The following is a 23326-nucleotide window of genomic DNA, read 5'->3' on the forward strand; positions in this document are numbered from 1 at the left end:
TTCTCTTCGTAAAGTCGTGAGCGTGTATGACCCAATTTACGTGTTGTCACACTCCCCGGAGATAGAGGTTTGATTTGTGCAGCGGCGACGCACTTGGAGGGAGGGGCGAGCATAAGCCATTATCTGTGCTTTAACCTTCATGTGTTAAAGGCGTCTGAACACAGATAGCACGGCTGCTTGAAATATGGCCTCATTATCAGCTGCTGCAGAAAAGGCTCGAGATAAGATCGCTCTCTGGAGCTTTAATGAAAACCAATTGATTTGCTCTCTTAAAGACAAAAAAATGCAAAGGTGTCGAGCCCATTTGATTTTATTCATATACTTTGCGGTTGAGAAAAGTGCCTGAGACGCTCGTGTCACGGGAGAGCTTGTATCGGTTTTATAGACGCCAACGTTTAGTTCACGCTCCTTCTGTCAAATCAACTGTGTGGCCGCACGGTTTCGCAAGACCCCTGATTCTGAATGAGAGCCAAGCTAAAGAGAAGTGGAAGCGATTGCCTCGTGGCTTGTTTGACTTTCTCAGCATGAGCAGGAGAACGCGTGGGACAGAACAGACTCAATGTCTCCAAGGGTGAAAACAACAGCTAAACATATTTTTTCTCTTCTGTTTCCTCTTTCTTTGATCGTCTCACCAGCTCCCTCTCCAGTGACTTCCATCCAGGCCAAGGATATCACAAGACACACCATTTCCCTGGCCTGGCAGCCACCGGAAAAAGCCAACGGGGTCATTCTGGAGTATGAGGTCAAGTACTACGAGAAGGTGAGGGACGGTGCGAGAGATTTTGTTTCTGCTGAACCGTCAAAGCAAAAGCAGCCTCTGAATAAGTTGTATTGTCTTCTTTCTTTTTTTTTTCCTGTCCCGCTGTAGGACCAGAATGAAAGAAGCTACCGCATCATAAAAACCTCATCAAGGAGCACCGACATCAAGGGCCTCACCCCCCTCACCTCCTATGTTTTCCATGTGCGGGCTCGCACAGCGGCCGGCTACGGAGAATTCAGCGGCCCGTTTGAGTTCATGACCAACTCGGGTGAGTTAAGTCACACTGCCTGTTCATCTTCGTCTTCTTCTCCCTGCAGAGCCAAGAGAGGCCTGATTCCAGCTCCGCCACGGCAGTGTCTGAAAAATTCCTACAATGATAGCATCTCTTACAAGTTTGTCTCTTTCATTGGAGAGTCATTAATCAAAATTGCTGTTGTCTATAAAAGATAAATGATATTGTCCTCCGGCACCTGACTGGCAACTTGAATATCTTCCATTATTCACGTCTGAGTATCAGCCTCAGTAGACGTGCCAGCTGATGTTTAAACTGTATGAAGCTTTGAAGAATGGCACCATTTGTGGCGTTTTCAGTCAGAAGCTGCTGCTAGATAATTCTCACTGCTCGCCAGAACTCTTTAATTGAATCAGTTTCAAGCCAAAATAAATGTATTCATTTCTCTACCAGAGTCTAAGGCACACAAACCCTGTGATAACCGGAGCAACAGCGCCTGTGTAGGTGGACTCTGATCACAATTTCAGATTAGCCTCTCAAACCTCACTAACCCACTAGTGGGTTACTTACTACAGTGATATAGAGTGCAGCCAAAACTTGTTCAGACCCTGAGAAGTTTATTTGAAATTCTAGTGGAGATCCCACAGTTTCCAAAGATTTCCATTTGATACTGAGTAGCAAAAAAAAAAAAACTTGGGAAAATCTGTTACAAAATAAATCAAATGCTATAAGACAGAGTGGAATAACATGACCTTATAAAACTCCTTTGAGGGGAAATGAATGAGGAAAACTGTGCAAGATGTAAATGAAAGTCTGTTTTTTCAGGAAGAATTTTACTACTGACTAATGCCCGACTTGTGCTTCAACTTGAAATCTGCATAACCGGGAACCCCTCTTAACCCTGAGGCCACAACCTTCTACGTAACCTGACGTGCACCTCCAGAGAAATGTAACTACACGCAACCCGCCTGCAACGACTCTCATTGGCGTGGAAGGTTTTGGTGCAGGGTTAAGAGGGGTCTCTGATTAAAGTTACGACACAGATTTCTCTCTGAAGCAAAGATTTGGCATCAGACTGCATTTGTGGTGGTGAAAGGGGCACGAGTTGGGCACGTCTATAACAATACATATCATACATACTTTGTGACGATAAATAACTGAGTAGTAATCTCTCCAGTCTGACAGCACGGTACATACACCAGCCGTCCACCTGCTAGAGCTTCTGTTTATGGTGGACTTGGCCTCTAAGATGATGGTCTGTGTGCCAACGGGTGACACACAAAACAGTTGTTATGCACCCGAGTAGCTTGTAAGTAGTGGTAAACAGCACCATCACTCCAATAATAATATGTGGCCTATTAAATCTAATCTCAGCTTTCTGTGTTTTCTTAGCATTCAGCTTTTGGTCCAGTGAATATATTTCCACATAATGTTTCCCGTTACTGATGACACAGAGGGCTAGAGAGATCCACTAGAAGCCCAGGTGTCCCTTTTGTAATGCAGATAGAGACAGCAGCGCATGATAATGACACGGTCAAGCTCACATCCTAATGGGCTGTCATTGTCTCCCAATGAAGCATGCGAAACAGTGGACTTTATGATCAGAATAGTAAAATGGAGGGAGAGCGAGCAAACACTGCGTGGGGACAGGAGGAGGCGGAGGGATGAGGGGTATCGAGTTACTTTGCTCTTTTTTTGTTGTTTCTCGTCAACCTTTTTTCTCTCCTCTCTCCGATAGTCCCAGCTCCCATTATCGGCGACGGGGCCAACTCCACAGTGTTGCTGGTGTCAGTGGTGGGCAGCGTGGTTCTGCTCATCATCCTCATCAGTGCTTTCGTCATCAGCCGACGGTGAGCTTCGCTACCCACCCCCGCCCTTCCATCGAACTCTGTCCCTTCTGCTTTCTGTCTATCTCTCTTTCTCGGCACACAGATGAGGGATGTCTTACTTAGTGCCGTCAGGAAATGGAAGTCACTCAAAAGAGCACACACATACACACACTAACACTCCCAGACAGCTAGTGCAACTCGCTCACGTCGGATGAGTGATGACTCGCCACACCGGAGATGTGATTGACAGCTCCGACAGCTGAAGGGATGCAATCAGCGACCCTTCGCTCCCTGTCCTCTGCATCCAGCCCGCTCCCTTCGCATAGTCCCACCCGCCTCCACTCCACCCCGTCCCTCTCCCACTATCTCTCAGCTAGTGGCTGTAATCCTGCCGCTAGTTATTTTCTCCTGCTGCACCTTGCTGACCGCCGCGACGAGAATGAGAGAGCGACGGGAGGGTGGACAATGAGATAAGCGGGAAAAAGTAGGAGATAGAATAGAGCGAGGACGAGGCTGAGAGGCATCAGGTGGATTTGCAGTGACCCAATCTCAGGGTGTTAACCAGCGAGCAGGACAAAGCACCATCACACAGATGGGATTACATGCAGATGGGGCTGCCTCACCTCAGGGTGTAAAACCACACACACTCTCTGCATGTGTTTGTGTTTGTGTGCGCTTCCATATGTGTTAGGGGTGCGAGTGCATACATCCTGTGGAAAAAAAATAAAGTTTTGTGTGCGTGTGGTGTGGCAGTGGGGGGAGGGGGGTGTCAATGGCTTGTGTGTTGATTCTTGAATTGACCAAATCACTGTTTGCATGTGTGTATTGGTGCCATGAATGATAGGGAGTGAAGGGGGCTGTTGATTGTGTGTGTGTGTGTGTGTGTGTGTGTGTGTGTGTGTGCTCTCTTTTCCATGTGATTGCCTCTCTCTGCAGCCAAGCAGGTGGTTGTCTCAGGCTTTTTTATATGCATGTGACGGCCACTGTCATTGTGCTGCCGCGTTCATCCTGTGATTGTGGGGAGGGACTGTAATCACGTAGCCGTTTACCATCATTACACAGCCGTAGAAGAGGACAATGTCTCGCACATCTGGTCATTTCCACCACTGACCTTAACACGTCAATAATAAGCACAGGTGTCAGGCAGCCTGAGGGATTTGCAGGGATTTAAGTGCATCTTCTCTAGAATTGATTTATAGCTTTTATATTCGTTCAGCTTCTCTGCTCCATGTTGTTGTTATACGCTCAGTGCCCTTCAGGAAGCTTCAATGTTGGAAGATTTCTCACTTGACTTTGATGCAAAAAATATATCGAAGTAAAACTGTTATCAACAAACATCTAAACTAAAGGCACTTATAGTATTTATTTGGATTATTACTATTATTGTTGCACTGATATGTATTTTATGAAGTAATCATTTAGTTTTTGCATAATACTAATAAGACTGTATTATTATTACACAGTCTTAAAGGGTATCGGTACATATTTGTGCTATATTTACGTCTACAATTGTGGATTATCATCTTTAAGCATGGTCAAAATCTCAGGTAACAGGGTCAGAAAATGGAAAAAGTAGTCCACGTGTGCAATATGAACATAAAGATTAGGGTTTGGTTTCCAGCATTGTTTTTGTCACCTCACGAGGATTTCTTTAGTAACTAGTCACCTGAAACCCTTCCTTTAATGGGGACACAGGTTCATGTTGGCCCCATAGATTTATTCTGAGAGCTATAGATGAATTTCCCTGAAATATGGAGGAAGAGCTAAGAAGTAACGTCTTTTGTTTGAGGAAGTCTGGTAGCCAATCAAAAACACACACATGCCCCTTTTTCCAGCCAACTGGGGGCAAAATATCAAATCAAATCAAATCAAATCACTTTTATTGTCACATCACATGTGCAGGCACACTGGCACAGCACATACGAGTGAAATTCTTGTGTGCGAGCCCCACAAGCAACAGAGATGTGCAAACACAACAACACAAACGAGCAAAATACAAGAATGGCCAACCTGAAACTAATAAATATATGTACAATATATAATAGTGTATGCATTTCTGGATGTGTATACTAAATATTTTCCTACGTGTGTGTGTGTGTGTGTGTGTGTGTGTGTGTGTGTGTGTGTGTGTGTGTATACACATTTTTACAAATTAAATAGTAAAAAAAAAAAAAAAAAATAATAATAATAATAATAATAATAATAATAATAAAATATATAAAATATACAGAGTTGAATATGTGCAAAACAAGTGGCATTTATATACAGTGTGGAGTGCATAATGTTGAAGTTCCAGTAGTGAAGCTGAGGTGTCTATGACGTGTTCAGCAGTCTGATGGCCTGATGGAAAAAGCTGTCTCTCAGTCTGCTGGTACGGGACCGGATGCTGCAGAACCTCCTTCCTGATGGAAGCAGTCTGAACAGTTTATGGCTGGGGTGACTGGAGTCCTTGATGATCCTCCCCGCTTTCCTCAGGCAGCGCTTCCTGTAGATGTCTTGGAGGGAGGGAAGCTCACCTCCAATTATCCGTTCAGAGCACCGCACTACTCGCTGGAGAGCTTTGCGGTTGTAAGCGGTGCTGTTGCCATACCAGGTGGTGATGCATCCAGTGAGGATGCTCTCAATGGCACAGTGATAGAAGGTCCTGAGGATGCGGGGGCTCATGCCGAATCTTTTCAGTCTCCTGAGAAAGAAGAGGCGCTGCTGCGCCTTCTTCACTGTTTTGTTTGTGTGTACTGACCACGTAAGATCCTCAGCCAGATGTACTCCAAGGAACCGGAAGCTGCTCACTCTCTCCACAGCAGCGCCATTGATGGTGATGGGGGTGTGTACTTCTCTGCACCTCCGGAAGTCCACTATCAACTCCTTTGTCTTTGCGACGTTGAGGGTGAGATGGTTGTCTTGACACCAGTGGGTCAGGGCGCTGACCTCCTCCCTGTAAGCCGTCTCATCACCGTTGGTGATAAGACCCACCACTGTAGTGTCGTCCGCAAACTTCACAATGATGTTGGAGTTGTTAGTGGCTGTGCAGTCGTAGGTGTAGAGTGAGTACAGGAGAGGGCTCAGTACACACCCCTGTGGAGCACCAGTGTTCAGTGTGATGGGGGATGAGGTGATGCTGCCCAGTCTGACCACCTGGCGTCTGTCAGACAGGAAGCTAAGGATCCAGCTGCAGAGGGAGCTGCTCAGTCCTAGATCCTGCAGTTTCCTGTCCAGCTTCGAAGGAACGATGGTATTGAATGCTGAGCTGTAATCTACAAACAGCATCCTCACATACGTGTCTCTCTTCTCCAGGTGTGACAGGGCAGTGTGTAGTGTCAGGGCTATGGCATCATCAGTGGACCTGTTGTGGCGGTATGCAAACTGTAGAGGGTCCAGTGAGTCGGGTAGTGCAGAGCAGATGAAGTCCCTGACCAGCTTCTCGAAGCATTTGCTTACGATGGGGGTCAGGGCTACAGGTCGCCAGTCGTTCAATGAGGAGATGGTGGAGGATTTGGGTACAGGGACGACGGTGGCCATTTTGAAGCAGGCTGGGACTACAGACAGAGAGAGGGAAAGGTTGAAGATGTGTGTGAACACTCCAGCCAGCTGAGCCGCGCATGACTTGAGGACGCGGCCGGGAATCCCGTCTGGACCAGTAGCTTTGCGTGCGTTCACCTTCCTGAAGCACTTCTGCACATCGTCCTCAGACACAGTGTGCGCACTGACGTCATCCGCGATGCGCACACTGTCCGGTCTCATGGTGTTCGCTGCGTCGAATCTAGCGTAGAATACGTTTAGATCCTCACACAGAGAGGCCGTGGTCTGCGGTGTGCTGGTTTTCCCTCTAAAGTCTGTGATCGTGTTTAGTCCCTGCCACATACTCCGAGGGTTGTCAAACTGTTGCTCCACCCTGTCCCTGTACTCACGTTTGGCTGCTTTGATCGTCTTCCGGAGTTGGTAATGTGCGTGTTTGTAGTCCGATGTGTTCGATGTATTTACTTTACAGACATAAATGTGCCACACATAAGCAAGAAAATGAGCTTGCAAAAGGTTTTAACTATTTTTAAAGGTTTTATCATAACATGATATTTTAAATCATCTTTCCTGAGAGCTTGAAAAAAGAAGGCAAGTGGACTTGGGGCAAAAGACACATGAACTGGATGATTGAGAACCCACAGACAATTAAAATCCTTGTGATGAGCATTGTTTAATTATATTAAAAAAGGAATATCCATATCTCATCTTATATGTATAAGATATAATTGTGTTCTAACTTCCTGAGATTTGAAGCTTGATTCCCTGCCATGAGTGATCATTCTGCTTTTCTTTGCCCCCTAGAAGGAGTAAATACAGCAAAGCCAAGCAGGACTCTGATGAAGAGAAGCACTTACATCAAGGTAACTCATAGTTAACACTCCGCCTACAGACCTTATAATTGTAAAACATTATTGCTGTCAGGTATGCTCGTGTGCACAAATGAAGCCCATAAAATGGGAGGAAAAACAAACTGTTTTGAAGTTAATGTACTTGCAACCCAACATGCTCCAAACACCTCATTATCAAGTCATCAGCATTGTTATTTGTGTGCCACACAAATTTCAAGTTAATGAGCTCCATCTTCATCGGAGTCAGCCATAGTGACATGAAAAGCGCTGGAGTCAGTGTGTGAAGCGAGGTATGGAGAGAAGAAAGGAGGAGGAGGAGGAGGAGAGGATCCATAGAGGAAGGCAGCGTAGCCTGCAGCACGATGGAAATAAAGAACAGATGGAGAGTAGTAGTCGGAATAAATTAACCTTCACTTTTTTTTTAAACTTCCTTCTCTCTTTGCTTCCTTTTTTTTCAAACTTCGTTCCCCAGGAGTGAGAATATATGTTGACCCCTTTACCTATGAGGACCCCAACCAGGCCGTCCGTGAGTTTGCCAAAGAGATCGATGCCTCCTGTATCAAGATTGAGAAAGTGATTGGCATTGGTGAGGAGATTTTTTTTTCCTACATTACATGCATGAATACCTATTGGAAAAAGATCACATTTTGTATTTGTTTCATACAAACACACCTTTCTCTGTGATATGTGGACTTTTTGTGGCCTCTTTGAGATTAAAATCCATTGTTTTCCCAGACTTTAACATGTGGCTTCTGGCTCTAGAGAGGTCAACAAGTTAAAAAAAAAAAATCAACAGTGGCTAAATACGTTGTCCATGCTATTCCTTGGGCCAGAGAAAAGTCATCCAATGACAAAATAATAAAGAGAAAGAATCAATATCCATTTCCCCCTCTCTCTGCTCCAGTGGGTGGAGGGAGGAGGGGGAGTAAAGGATTAGAGACCCTGATCAATGTTTAAAGTGGAACCTTTCTAACCTACAGACACACACACACACAAACAGACGTGTAGGGGCACACTCTTTTTGATTTGATTTATAGTCTGTGGATCAGAGTGCTCGTGTATCAGCGCTTCACATTTTCATCTGTTTTTTTTTTTTTTGCTGTTCTTGCTGTTGATCCAGGGGAATTTGGAGAGGTCTGCAGTGGACGCCTGAAGATGCCCGGCAAGAGGGAGATCTGCGTGGCCATAAAGACTCTGAAGGCTGGCTATACAGACAAGCAGAGGAGGGACTTCCTGTCCGAGGCCAGCATCATGGGCCAGTTCGACCACCCCAACATCATTCACCTGGAGGGCGTGGTCACCAAATGTATGTCAAGGATTCATTTTTACAGAATGTGTTTCAAATGAGGGGAGGAAAGTGTTTTGCGCAGGTGAAATTGCTTCTGGAAATTGCAATAATGCTTAGCTCACACACATACAATTACTATTATATTCTAAAAGGGCAGTCATTTCTGCTGTCTCCCTCGAAAAATGTAGCAATAAATCATCACAAAGTGCAGTTCTGGGTGACTTTGGAGAAAGGTGAGTGTAGGGACAAGCCTGTTTTTACTCACACGCCTGCGCACTAGTGTATATCTTAATGCTTCTGTGCGGACATTTTACAAAGATTTCACAATATTCTCAGATAAATGCGTATTTTTGAGCATCGTCCGCACGTCCCATCCTGGCTTATCCCCAGGTGGGTTTCTGTCCAGATGGAAGGGGTCCAGCATTGCCGTGGAGGGGGAGGTGGTTGTAGAGGTAGCTGGGCAGTTGGGAGAGGGGTGGGTGTGGGAGTCTAATGGGCCCAGGAACAGGCCCTGTAGCACGGCACCAGACTCATTAATCATGGTGTCAGCTGTAAATGTGTTTGGGGTTAGGGAGTGATACCCTATCCCTTCTCTATCTGCTGCTGCATGGCCACAAAACACTGGCCAAATCTCCCTCCTCCTGCCCTCAGTGCTCTCTCCGTTTCTCCCCCTCTTTTACACCTTCCCCTGATGTTATTTGTTCGGCTATAGGTATGTGTGTGTGGGTGTGTGCTGTGTGTGTGGGTGTGGGTGTCTTGTCAGCACATGCCAACATCCGGTACCTTTGATTGCATGCATGTGTGCCTGAGTGTTACCATGTAGCCTCGGCTACATGTGCCTTAATGTGTCGTGATACTGCTCATCTCTATCTGTGCTAGATAAAACTGCCATTCTCACTGTAGAACACACACACACACACACACACACACACACACACACACACACACACACATATATATGTATAGATATACCCACACACAAACATGCAGCCCAGCCGGAGCTGAAAGTGAACAGCAGCACAGGCAGAATTGCTTATCACCTATCACACCTCACATGGCGGGGAATGACCTCTCAGACCTCGCAGCGGCGGCGTGAGAACGACAGAAAAAAAAGGCGGACAGATGGAGAAAGGAAGAGAAACCAGAGACGAGCTGCTGCCAGGGAAGGTGCAAATAGAGATGCCGGACAGTTAGGAGCTGATGGATGAGAGGAAAGACAGGGCGACGCAGAGAGAGGGAAAGCAGAGGGTGCTCGAGCTACTCAACCGGAGGCTGAAAACAAAAAGATGGGGGGGAGGAAGGAGCGACGCAGCGGTGACAAGAGAGCTGGAGTGAAAGGACGGCGAACCAAACGCAAGAAGGGCGTCCGAAAACTCCCACTCCACCTCCTTCCACTCTTACTTTTGAGAGCTTGACACGAGGTTTGGGCAAATTAGTCCTTCACACTTGAGTGTGTCAGTGGAATCTATTAAAAATCCATTATTTGAATTGCGCCCCACTCTCCATTACAATCAAGTTAAAAGGAATTCTCAATCTGGCCTCAGTTTGCTGGCATGTCCAACAGAGCCAATTAAGGCTTATTAATTATGGAGGAACTCCAAATAGGGACTAAAATACATAAATGTGCAAAAATCTCTCGCTGAAGACTTGCTGGCTGTGGTCCACCATCTTGAAGGCTATATTTAATGTTTCTATCACGTTGGTGTGTAATTAAAAATCGAGCATCCATTAAAGCTTGAAATCAGACGTGATGTGCTTAATGGGTGATTTACATGAAGTAAGAGCGTGCTGGTTTTTTTTTTTAAAAGGTCCGCTTTTAAAACCCAGATCTTTGTTTGCTGCTAACGCCAGGGCCTCCGGAGGACATTTGCCCAACGTTCCCCCAATATTGTCCCCCTGACGCGTTTTTTTTCCCCCTCTGCCATCTCCCTGTTTTGTTGGCAGGTGATAATCGGCCCACTGGTGGGTTCCTCGCCCAGAGTTCATTGCCAAAGGCGGCAGGGCGTATTCAGTAAACAAGGAATTAGCATGCAAATGGACTGGAAGGAAGAGGGCGGGGCTGGGAAGGCGAGAGTTTAAGGTCGCAGGTCAGACTCTCCTCAGACTTGATTGCGGAGCTGTCAATCACCGGCGGCCCTGAGGCAGAGGCACGCAACAAAGGGAACAAAGATGGCTGACAAAGACGGCCCCCTCTGCTCTCATACAACTTTCGCCGAACTTCCTCTTTTTAGGGCATCGCCGGAGTGCCCCGTAATTAATGGAGTGCCAATCACGCAGCGGGTAAGGCAGTGACTGACGGCCTCTTGGCACGGCCAGAGACCCGCAGCAGAGCAGAGGAACTTCACCTTCTCAGCGGGCTTCTGCAGCTCTCGACATTCTGCTGGAGCACTCGAGAGGCTTCATACAAGCTCCCCTTAAGGCGGAGGCTTTAAGTCAGCAGTTTTCTATAAGGCTGTAAGCTTTTAAGTCCACCTTAACTGTGCCACTCGAAATGGAGCACAAAGAGCGACGCTGTTCTAGGAGGCGAATGTGTGGCAGCACTTTTCAGCATGTGTTGTTGCCGTGGCTGGTTAGGCACCAGCTTGCTGCAGTTTTGGGACAAAAACAAGCGGGTCGCCCTTCCTTTCCCTTTTTTATCTCTCTTCTCCTCTGATATGCCCCTCCCTCCCTCCGTCCTAAGAGACAAAGACAGACAGACAGAGACCCACCAGGGAATGTCCACCCTCCCCGCCGCCTGCCCCGGCTCAGATAAAGACGCAGACGCTCCCCCAAGAGAGACAGAGAGGGATGGGGTGAAAAAAGGCCAGAGAGGATTGGCAGGGTTCACGGAGGATAAAAACGAGGAGAGGGAATGAGCGAGGGAGGAGTGGGGGAAAAAGAGAGCAACAGAGATGAGCTAGCAGGAGAGTGACAGATGCGTCGAAAGTTGGCAGAGGAGAAAGAGGGCAAAGGGACAGTGAGTGACAGAAATAGCGAGTTAGGGGGATTCTGGGTGGGTGACTGTGATGAGACTTTGGATAATACGCCCAGAGTCAGATCATATTTGCATAAACACAAGATGGTGTGTGTGTGTGTGTGTGTGTGTGTGTGTGTGTGTGTGTGTGTGTGTGTGTGTGTGTGTGGTGTTTTGTTTCAGTGGAGATGCCTTTGCATGTTAAGGGAAAAACGGGGGACGTCAGGGCAACGGTAACACACAGCTAATTAAATCACTATGGGACAGAGATGGATGGCCTCACACACACAGACACACATGCATTTTCCCTGGAGAGCCCCCTCCTGCTGCGTTGAGCTGTGATGTGCGTCGTTTACCTCTATAATCATCTGCCTTTCCTTCTCTCACTCTTATTCCCACTCTCTCTCTCTCTTTCTAGGTAAACCGGTGATGATTATCACAGAGTACATGGAAAATGGATCCCTGGATGCATTCCTGAGGGTAAGTCATGCGTTTCTGTCTCCACACACACGTGTTCATGCGTGTTTGTGCATCAACGCTGATCCCATGTTATCCACCAAATTTACAAGTGTCGGTTCACAAACATTCGCACTTTGTCCTTCCCATTTATCGTCTCGCTTTTCTCCTGACAATGAGGTTGAAACAGGTGAAACTTTGTGTTTCTCAGGTTCACAGCACTACAGGTCCACTATACATCTTAACCAGTTGCACAGTGCTAGTTAAAGGGAGATGTGGAATGGAGTGGACTTTTTATAGGTCTTTTCTAATCTTACGGATCTTTACGCTATAAAGTTAAACCTTAAGACTATTACTTATTACTATACCCAATGAGCTATTAGGAGTGACCCTTCACAAGTGTCCCTGTATTTACTTAGCAGACATTTTTGTCACAGTGTGGACATTTAACAGTAATAAGGATGAGCGTTTCTCTTTTTTCCCCCGCAGAAGAACGACGGTCGGTTCACTGTCATCCAGCTGGTCGGCATTCTGCGTGGCATCGCTTCCGGCATGAAGTACCTGTCAGACATGAGCTACGTCCACCGTGACCTGGCCGCTCGCAACATCCTGGTTAACAGCAACCTGGTGTGCAAGGTGTCCGACTTCGGCATGTCCCGAGTCCTGGAGGACGACCCCGAGGCCGCATACACTACCAGGGTGAGTGCAAGCATGTTTGTGTGTTGGCGAGCATCTGTCTGACTGAGTCAGCGGGCTGTCTGTACCCTCACTTGTCGGCTTTCATTAATCAGCCCAGCTTTCAATTACAGGGAGGAAAGATCCCCATCCGCTGGACGGCCCCGGAGGCCATCGCTTATAGGAAGTTCACCTCGGCCAGTGACGTGTGGAGCTACGGCATCGTCATGTGGGAGGTGATGTCATACGGCGAGCGGCCATACTGGGACATGAGCAACCAAGATGTAAGTCAGAAGCAACGTAATCATATGCAGATAGTCATGAATAATGCACAGGGTGAATTACTGTGAGATATTAAGGCTGGGTAATGTCAAACAACTTTATAAGAATGCTTCATCATTTTAACGTAGTTATACAATTACCTGCAGCTGTGATGAAACACCAGCAGAGCGTTCCTCTTCCTTATTGCAGTGAGCTCACATGTGTGGTTCCACTAATTATGAAAAAGGGAAAAAAAAGATAATGTATTGTGTAGGTGTGTAAAGTACAGTAATTAAGAAAAAAGTTATAAAAATGACAAAGTAATCAAACTGCCTGAAGTTTTTATAACACTTCTGCTCAGTCATAAAGTCTTACAGCCACATTTATCTGCTATCCAGGTGATCAAGGCCATTGATGAGGGCTATCGACTGCCCCCGCCCATGGACTGCCCCGTGGCACTCCACCAACTCATGCTAGACTGCTGGCAGAGAGAGAGGGCCGACCGGCCAAAGTTTGGGCAAATAGTCAACATGTTGGACAAACTGATCCGCAACCCCAACACCCTGAAGAGGACCGGGGGAGAGACCACCGTCAGGTGAGAGGAAAGAGAATGACGCAAGGGGCTGAAAAGAGGAAGAGTTTTCAGTTCCGTTTGTGCTTTGGAAAATGAACGATGACAGGAAATATCATAAGGTGATGGTTGAGTTAGTGTTGAGTGTGTTTTCAGAGGATATTTTAATCTTAGCAATGAGCAGTCCCAATATTGGTCACACAGTCTCGGGCTTAAACAGTATCAGTCCATATGCATAAAAGCAGGAGAGTGAAAATAAAATAAAAAGCAACATCTTAAAACAGTTTTCTCTGTCAGACTTCTAAGATTGCTCTGATTGCGTAATAGGAATTAATTATTAATAATCAGCTTGCTGCCTTGTGGCTGTTAAGGGAAGATCGCTCTGGAATCCACTGAATGAGCTAATTAACATTATCAGGAAATTTGACAATTATATAGGTTTATTACACTTAATTTAAAATAAATTGGCAATTGTGTTACAGGAATTTCCCATTTAGTTTAATTAAACAGCCTGGAAATGTGCTAGTCACACATTCACTGCCACATTTGCAAAGTACAGCAAATTGTATAAAAGTAATACAAATACTGTTTGGATACTTCAATGGGTTATTTTCTGTTTGGGCTCTATGATGGTTCTCGAGGACCGGCCAGCTGCAGGAAAATGAGAGCCGTATGTTGAGAGTGGGCCTGAGACAAGTTAAGATGCTCTGTGTGAGAGCAGAGTCTGAGAGTGAGGTGACTGCCTGCTGTAACACGTGCGTTCACCTGTCAACCTCGATATCACGTTGACATTCATAATTAATGCATCTGTATTTTATACTCTTCATCATCTGCTTCTCGTCTACATACAGTTCTGTATGAGAGCATCAAAATTTCCATAACACATAATATTTGAGAAGCCACACCAACGTACTGACACGCGCACACACACAGCGTCCCACTCTGTCACCGCTATTTACATTCACCATTAAACATTATCTGCCAGCACCGTGTGGCTCGTTACAACGCAAACAACCTCCATAATGGCTTTCTCTGCAAACTAGCTTTAATGGTGCTTTACACACAGGAATCTAGGCGCTCTAACAGGGGGAGGAATTACAACGTTACACCGAGTTAAAAACAAACACGACCCTACGTCTCCAACACCATTACTCTTGAGCAGCCAAACGTGTTAAGGATGACCTTTGTGTGTTTACAGACTCGACGCAGGCCGACGGGAGTCTGTTTGAGTTTAACGAGTGTGCGAGCGCACACGAGCGGGTTGCGCGATCGCACACAGATGCGCACTCCTAATAGGATACAGCGAGAGCAAGCGTGGAGTCTGTGTAGAGTAATTAGCAGAGCTGAATCCTATAACTGCAGCTCTACGGTTACAAAAAGGAAAGAAGAGTATGTGTGTGTGTGTGGGAAGGTATCCCTGCGCATAATCTTTTCCACCTACTTAGAAGTGACGACTTAATAAAGAGCCTGACATCCAGTTCTCACAGCTCTACTCGACATCCTTTTTAAAAAGGAGAGAACGATAAAGAGGCCGAGAGCGCAAGACTTACCCAAGCGGGACAAGTGTGACTCAGACTCACCGGCCTCGTGTAAATGTTTCACAGCTGCTGCCACAGAAAGGGAGAAAGGCAGGGAAAAAAGAGGGAGGACAAATATGCTGATGAATATCTGAATGTGAAGAGGGACTCCAAGCACACTGTAAAATTCACCGAAGTGTGCCCAGGTTGTGTGTTTTCCGTGAAATAAGGATTAACTAACTGTATCGGTGACACCAGAGGAGGAGCTGTGTTTGACTTGGCTCAGTTTTTGGGTGCAGCCTGCAAAATACAGACACAAAAAAAATACAAAATTGCTAAGCTGACACATTTGGTGTTTCAATCAGGGAGGACAAGCTAGGGAGAAGTGTAGCTCGGTGCTTTTTACAGCTTGTAATTGTCACACATTTTTGACACTACAGCACAGAAGCATAGTTAAGAATTATGGAATAATTCCCGCAATGTGGCCGTTGCTGCAGTTGAGGTGAATCGGAGGTAATCAAAGATGGAGATGATTATGCTTCAAGTAAAAAGCACTTGAACAACTGGCTTTCATCATCTACATGCAAACAGCTGCATACAGTGCAGTAGCTTTAAACACAACGAGGAGTTTGATTTCGTGAAATAACCTCGTCACTTTTCTCCACCTATTACAGGCCCACTACCACCCTGCTTGAGCCAGGGAGTCCCGAGGTGTCCGCGGCTGTGGGCACAGTGGAGGACTGGCTGCAGGCCATCGGCATGGAGAGATACTGCGATAACTTCACGGCCGCCGGCTACACAACTCCAGAGGCCGTGGTCCACATGACGCAAGAGTAAGCACTTTGCCCACAATCATACTTTTACCATGCTGCAAGTGATTTTGAAGGATGAGGAGAATGAAACAGAAAACTAAAGGAAATGCCAAGCATCACAGTGAAATAGGAAAGTTTTTGTAAAAGTAGGCAATTTTATGATTTTTCTTTAACTTGTTACGCTATTATTGAGTTTGTAATAGCTCACACAAACCATTACAAACAGTTTACAAAGAGGGTGCTGCACCACCTCCTTGTGATTGTTTTGGTTACTAGTGGGTCGACAGGTCGCTCTTAGTTTCCATGGCAGACGGTGACTTGTTTGCAAACACCCACTTATCTACCACAGAGCAGAAGAAAAACCTGCAAAAGTGTGGCACAAACCGGAAACAGAGTAAGTGAAAGTTGTTTCAAAAGATGAAAAATCTACTTTTAAGATGAATGGTCTCCCCTTTCAGTTTGCCATCCAGTTTGCAAGTAGTTGGTGAGAGTTTGCAGGCAAGTCAGTGATTTCCACGCAAACTACCCGTGCCTGCAGGAATATCCTCACAACCAAAACAACTGTGAAGAGGTTTTAGGGCAGCATTACAAAGCTGTTTGGGAACACAGTTGCCAACTGGCTGGGGCAAGTGGTGTCACTGGGATCCTATTTAGACATTACTAGAGATCTTAGGAGACATGATTAGCAACAACTGTGTTTATCTATTATTTTATGACAAAACGGTGAAATCACATTTTCTCATTAAACCTTTTCAAAGAGAGACAGATTAAAACACCTTCATAAATATAAAGCTAAGCTGAGCATAAGACATGAAAACAGCCAACCTGCTGTTTCCAAATGTAACAGCTTAGAAACATGTTGTGTTCATACGCAAACACTCGGTTTTACGTCAGGCAAAAATAAGCTAATTTCCTGAAATAATCCTGGCAAACTGTGCTTTTAGAATTTACACTAAAATAAGCTAAGCTAGTTTTCAAAAATAATTCAAGGAATTAAGCTACTATGTTACCTCTGCTTCAGTTATATATGAACTAAAATAAACTAAATGAATCTAATCCAGTCACCTCAAATAATTTGAGCACACTGCTAGCGACTTAACTTTGCTTCAGATGTTAAGGATAAGCTAAGCTATGCTAGTTAGCTCAAGTAATTGGAGCATGTTTTTGGCTGTTTCCCTCTGCTTAAGTTTTTAGTCAAGTTAAGCAGTTCCCCCGGTGTCTCTGCTTCATTTTTAGCACACAGTTTCTGTTATCCCCTTATTAAGGTATTCTGTGACACATTTAGAAAGGAAAACATGAGTTAAATTTGTCACTTCTTTATTATATCCACATTTTTCTTCTGCTAAGATTACACGATTAGAGTTGCCGTGTTGGCAAGTGAAATTCCTTATACAGCAGTTAAACTGTCAGACCAGTTTCCACTGGTAGGCTGTAAAATTCATCATGTGGATCAGACCTCCGTGTGCATGTTATTGTTGTCCTTGGTCCTAAAAGGCCTCTTCTCCCAATCCTTTTCAGGGACATGGCACGCATAGGCATCTCCTCCGCAGCGCACCAGAACAAGATCCTGACCAGTGTCCAGGGAATGCTATCCCAAATGCAACAGATGCAAGGCAGAATGGTTCCCGTCTGAGAAGATTAAAACAAAGAAAAAAGGAAGCAAAACGACTTTGTTTCTTATGAAAAAAAAACAAATAACAAAAAAAGATTAAATATTAAAAAAAGAGACAAATCAACTATGAAGAAATAGTTTACCTCATCCATGCACTTTAAATTGGATCTAAAAGAAAAGAAGACATTGATGAAGAAGGGAAAAAGTGTTGCAAATGGCACCTTTTTTTCAAAAATCATACCTTTACCTTGCCCTTTTAGTTGTTTTTGGAGAATGGGACACTTCTATCTGCAGCATTTATGGATAGATGGAGGGGACGGCTGGAAAAGTGCTTCCGAGAGGCCAATCTGGAGTGCCTTTAATGGTCTGGAATGAAAAGCGGGGGAGGGGGATCGTACCTTTTCTTCCTCGTTTTGCAGAGAGTGTTATTTCTGGAACTATCTCTCTGGAATAATCCACAGAGCATTTTTTTTTTTTTGATTTTCTGTGTTTATTGTACATGAATTGTTTCTGTGGGACTCAGAGGCTGCCCCGGCCACCATTGTTCTCTCTCTCAGCTGGAACTGTTTGATATCTTCCAGAAAAAATGGACAATCCTAGCCGTCAGATATAAACAGTGAATCTCTGACAGGCTGGGGGTTGGATTCTTCGGGGGGGAGGGGGGGGGGGGGGGTCAAGATGGCTGTGCAGGGAGGGCTTATTTTAAGGAGCTATTTGTGTTGCGTTTTTTTGTTTTTTGCTCTGTTCTGGCCTGTTTTTTTTCTCCCAGATCGCTGTATTATGTTGCCCTCAGGACATTTCTGAGAATGTCTTTGATCTTCCAGAGGAGCCTTTCCACTCCCCTGTCTTCCCAAAAAAACAAAAACAAAAACAAAAAAAACACAGTCAAAAAAAATAAAATAAAATCCCACCCTGCTACACCTTCGATAAACACGCAGTTCGGATTCTCCCATCCATCTCCCCACGTGGATCGAAGTCCCATCCCCATCACTACTGCAGGACCAACCAACTCTTCCACACCACTTTTGACGGACGCCCGTTTGGACCACATGAGTTGGTTTTATAAGCGGAATGTGAGATGAAGAAATTTGCCAAGACGTTATCGGACACGGGGGGCAACAGGGATGCAGAAAGAGTCATCAGCGTCAGGAAATATTCAAAGAAAGAAAAAGAAAACGATGGAGGATCAAGGTGAGAGTTGACAGTCTTTTGTTTTCATTTTGTTACCAAAACTTAGCAAAGAAACAACTCTATTAAAGAAAAGAAAATACAGACATTGGATTAAAGCTCCCTTTATTATCGAAGTGTGCTTCTAATATAACCACAGAGTGCCTGTGAGAGTCATTAGATCCCCCTATCACTGGCCCCTCAGCTCTAGAAGCCGTGTTAATTAACAAGCAGGTTGCTCCACCTCAGGCAGCAAGAGCGGATCAATAGCCACTGGTCTGTGATCAGTCTGCGGGCCTGATTCCTCTGGCATATTAATGAGAAAAATTTATCAGCGGCTGACTCCCATTGAGCCTGACAGAGCCCAGCAGAGCTCCAAGGCACTTTCCAAGAACGAAGAGAGGCGCTCTGGGGTGTTAACTTTCTTCTGAGCCAACACACCAGCACGTTGTCACGGTACCAGAGGGTCCTAACGCAGGGTCTTAATTAATTTTGGCATTTCAGATGCTACGTACTGCTCTCTTGTTGGTTAACCCGTGGCCAGATTTATTTGACTTTTTTTTTTTTAAATAATTTGAGCATCATAATTTATGTGCATAAATTAGCACTTGCCCACAAGGTAATAAAGTGAAGGTTAAGCTTACACAGTTCAAGGCTTAGTTTCATTTATTCAACACTGATTTATTGGACACAGCTACCACTTTGATACTGGTAAAGCAGTATAGATGTGAAACAGCTGACTGTCCTCATTGACAAGAGAGAAACTAGATACCAAAAGTAATTGTTCATATTTTACGTGAGTACAGTGCCAGTTAAACCCCCAGATGCAAACCCCCGTCTGGTTCTGTGATGGAAGGTTGTTAACACAGTGGAAAGTAAGATGAACCACATCTAGAAAATGAATGTTTACATGTAGGCGAGTGGAGTAAAAAGTCCCTACTTTCTGAAAAAAGCCAAACTATCTAACACTGTGTGCAGTATTATGGAAATCCTAAACTTCTCAGTGGCATTTAAGTATACATTCAACTCAATTCAGTTCTATTTATGTATCACCTCAAGACACTTTGTATTGAGGCAAAGACCCTACAATAATTCCAATAAAGAGACATGTAATAAATATCTTTAAAGAGAATGTTTCAGTTGTCAGATTGGCTCAATTAGGAGTGTTTTCATACTTGAGGCAAATCGATCAGTTGTAACATGCGAAAGATCCTCGGTTTGAGATTGTGAGGAGACACGGATCCCTGGGAGGGTTGAGTCAGGAAGGGAATCTGGTGTAAACATTTGATTTATCTGCTGTGGTGACTCCTTGCAAACAAGTGAGCAGCAGAACCCTCACCAGCATTCTCTCAAAAACTCTGTTATTAAAAGTCGAGTGTTGGAACGTTTGGTTACTTCTCGCTGCGTTTTAATTAATTAATTTTTGTCTATGCAGGATTAGCCAAAGCTCAAGCCGGTGTAGTCGCATTGCTTGTTTTGTCTTAGCAACACACCAGAAGAGTGTTTCTGGTTTTGTTACTGTATATGTGTGACTATATACATGTTTTGTTACACAGGCAGTTGTTTCTAATTATTAGTGTTTCTTATTATATCAGTGTCTATCATTTATTAAAGATCTTCTTGAACGTGTGGTTAATTGTAAACGATCAATCACTGTGAAATGTTGACAACTTTACAAAGGAATTAAATCGTTGAGTTTTTGACGTGCGCCAATAAGTCGAGGGCATGTTTCATATATTGTGCGCACAGAGCAACATGTGGCACGCAGAAGTTAGTACACTTCTTGCCTGGAAATCCATATTTCGCCCCCTCAGGCCGGCAGTTCGCAGACTCTGGACGCTCTGGCTTTGGCGCTCGGTTTTTGTTTAGCAGATGAGTCGAATGTTCCATGGAGCTGGAGCCGGAGAGCAGGGTTGTTGGTCAGAACTGGATGCCAAGCAGAAATTGTTTATGTTCTAAACCACCGTGACTGATGCAGCCTCTCATTCCTCCTCCTCTTTTTTTTTTTCCTCTTTTCTTCCCAGCTGCTGCCGTCCATCACAAACAGGATCCCATCCTTGCTCGCTCCCTCACCACAACTGGATTTCTTCCCCGCTATTCCTTCTTTGTCTTCCTCCTCCTGGCTACCCTTCCACTCCTCACCGACACAGAGATGACAAATGTATACCCCCTCGAGCGTCTGAGACGTCCGCTGTCCCTCAAAACACGTCAACTTGACAAACTCGTCGCCGTCCATCAATCCGGCCCCACGCTGGAATTACTCTGAATGAATTTAACAGCATCAAAAAGAGAACAAAGGAAGAATGTAAAATAACGGAGGAGCCCCTCTCCAGCTGATGATGATGATGATGATTATTTTTTTCCTGAAAGTTTGGTTTTATTTTGTGTGTTGTTTTTTGCTTTTTTTAATTATTGTTTCATTCTGTTTGCATGTAAAGTAACAAGAGTTTTATTTGAGCGAATGCGATGACGAGTGTGCACGTGGGTGTGTGCGTCTCTGTGAGTGGCAACGTCTTTGAAGTACTATCAGTAAATGTGTCTGTTTTCATGCCACTGTGCAGGAGGAGGAGATAACAGAGTTGTATAGTTTTTGATATTAAAAAAAAAACACAAAAAAGACTTTTTTCTTTCTTTTCTTTTTTTTTTTTGCTTTTTTGTGTCGTCTAAAAAGAAAAAAAAAGGAAAAACATTGTAAGGTGTGTCGGTCATGTTGTGCAAACTTTACTCAGCAACAGCATTTGTTAAAACAACTTTCATGGAATCCGACCCATTCCTGCTCCGGCAGCGACGACGGCTTGTGAATGGACACATGGAGACTACAGAGCTGCACGTGACTAACGGTCTCCCCGTGCGTACAATCGCATCAATCTGGACCTCAGACTACTGCGAGCCCGTGACAAGTCGAGGAGGAAACGTTGGCGCCGTCTTCTCCACGTGGATGTGGGGTGGGAGGGGAGAACAGATTCTAAATGACACACCTTTAAAGAAGCAAGTGGCGTGAGGAATATGGTGTCTAAGGAGGGAGAACTGTTTATGCTTTTTTTTGTTTTTTAATTTTGTTTTTTAATTTTGTTGTTGCTTTTTTTTTTTTTTTTTAATATTCAGACCACAACATACAGTTACAGGTTTAACGATGGATATTTTGCTCATTTATCTCTTTAAACTATACTTATGTGAATGTTTTGAACTCGTAAGTGATGCTTCATGTAATATGAAAGAAACACCTCCATCCTTAATACAGCTCTACTGTTTCCTTTTTTTTTCTTTTTTTTTTTTAGCAGTGTGTTTTCGGATGTTGGGGTTATCTGTGGACAAAAGGACCTGTTTGGAAATATGCAAGACATGCTGGGAAAGAGAATGAAACTAGAATGTACTGTAAAATACTTTTTTCCTTTACTTAAATGTCAGATGATTTAAAAAGAAAAAAACCAACAAAAAAAATCAACAACAAAAAGCAAGAGTTAATGTTTGTCATTGTATGCCTTCCGATGCCATATGATCTAGCCATGTAGATCTAACATTCTCTCAATCTTTTTTTGTACTTGTTTTTTTTGGGCCGGGGGGGTGGGGGGGGGGCATGGTCATGATTTTTTCAGTTTTTTTTCTTTTGCTTTCTTTTTGTTTTGGTCAATGAACTCTAGGTACATGTAACTTATGTCATTTATTTATGTCCTTTTATATCTAGTTTGTAAAATAATAGCCTAAAGTGAAGAAAAATAATGGGGTGCCAAAGTGCATTCTTATTAAAGTAGAAAGTACATGATGATCGTTGTGCCTCTCATTTATGCGTGCACGTACGTGGCGTTCCCTTCATCTGTTGTTGGAGCTATTATGCCCGTAAAGGAGAGCTGATAACCTAGCTATCACACATGGAGCACCGTGTTACATGATTGGGTGTAATTGATGGCTTATGTAACTAAAGGAACGGGCCAAGGTAGCACATCAGGCAGATTCGTAGCTGTGGCCCGTCTGTTGGCAGTTTGTTCGCTCTTCAGCACACGCTCAGCAGATATCATGACTCTGGACAACTCCTCTCGGGCCAAGAGGCAGCAGCAGGGGCTGCTCACTTGGCATACGGTATGTCTATTAATGTGTGTGTGTATGTGTGTTTAATCAGAACAACATCTGCTTCCTGCACTCATTTCCAGCAGCGATAAACCACTGATTGTCCTCAGTCTTTGATAAGGGCCGAGGGGTTGAGAGTGGTGGTGGGTACAGTTTCAGAAACAGCTTGTGTGAACGTTGAGCCAAGTGGCATTTTACACGTTCCTTGAGCCATCACCAGCGCAAGGCAAGCGTACATTAAAGCCTGAAGTCTGCAGTGGGAGATGGTTATCGGCCTCAAAGGGGGAAAGTATGCCTCCTTTGGAGATTATTGGCAAGCTTAAAGGGGGAACACGAAAGACGATTAGTCAGAAGACTTGGGTTGATAAATTTTCCCTGAAGCTCAGAATTTTTTTTTTCCTTTTTGATTTTGCATGTGTAAAGCATGCATTTAAACACTGGGAATATTTTGTGCATGTCAAGAGAAAGTCAGGTTTATCTATGTCGTGGGAATTGACAGTAGATTCTTTTCTGGGAAACGGAGACCTGTACAAAATTCTAGGCCAGTGGATCCATGGAGATGTCAAACTATTTCACTGAAAGTCATTTTAAGATATCCACAAGGGAACCTGAATATCTGTAGCAAATTTCATGGCAAGTTGTAAAACAGTTGTCAGGCTTCTGTGCTTGAAGTCAGAAGTATATGCCTGAGATGACCATATTAGGATATTCCTTCATGTGACGTCAATGAGTAGAGAAGACAAAAACAAGCTTTCAGAGCA

General features: G+C 44.5%; 1 protein-coding gene and 1 long non-coding RNA gene across 3 annotated transcripts in view; both read left to right on the forward strand.

Moving 5' to 3' along the window:
- Positions 1 to 17978, forward strand: part of epha4l (eph receptor A4, like) — a 60042-nt gene extending 42064 nt beyond the window's left edge. The window contains exons 6-17 of one of the 2 annotated variants that reach the window (XM_086260795.1): positions 636 to 760; positions 869 to 1028; positions 2731 to 2842; positions 7145 to 7200; positions 7661 to 7774; positions 8309 to 8494; positions 11848 to 11909; positions 12375 to 12584; positions 12695 to 12844; positions 13220 to 13416; positions 15584 to 15742; positions 17240 to 17978. In XM_086260795.1, coding sequence (XP_086116921.1) covers positions 636 to 760; positions 869 to 1028; positions 2731 to 2842; positions 7145 to 7200; positions 7661 to 7774; positions 8309 to 8494; positions 11848 to 11909; positions 12375 to 12584; positions 12695 to 12844; positions 13220 to 13416; positions 15584 to 15742; positions 17240 to 17354 — 1646 coding nt within the window. In that variant the 3' untranslated portion in view covers positions 17355 to 17978. Of the gene's footprint in view, positions 1 to 635; positions 761 to 868; positions 1029 to 2730; positions 2843 to 7141; positions 7201 to 7660; positions 7775 to 8308; positions 8495 to 11847; positions 11910 to 12374; positions 12585 to 12694; positions 12845 to 13219; positions 13417 to 15583; positions 15743 to 17239 lie in introns of both variants that reach the window. The other variant, XM_086260794.1, reaches the window with a different exon arrangement.
- A 35-nt stretch (positions 17979 to 18013) lies between these two features.
- Positions 18014 to 21687, forward strand: LOC147314014 (uncharacterized). The gene is made up of 2 exons (XR_015124587.1): positions 18014 to 18524; positions 20525 to 21687. It is a non-coding gene; the product is annotated as an uncharacterized LOC147314014 (long non-coding RNA).
- Positions 21688 to 23326: the final 1639 nt, after the last annotated feature.

The sequence above is a fragment of the Aulonocara sp. 'chitande type north' Nkhata Bay genome, linkage group LG14 (assembly GCF_057382095.1).
Source record: "Aulonocara sp. 'chitande type north' Nkhata Bay isolate Kocher_YH1m ecotype deep benthic linkage group LG14, A_spYH_male_GT1.1, whole genome shotgun sequence".
NCBI lineage: Eukaryota > Metazoa > Chordata > Actinopteri > Cichliformes > Cichlidae > Aulonocara > Aulonocara sp. 'chitande type north' Nkhata Bay.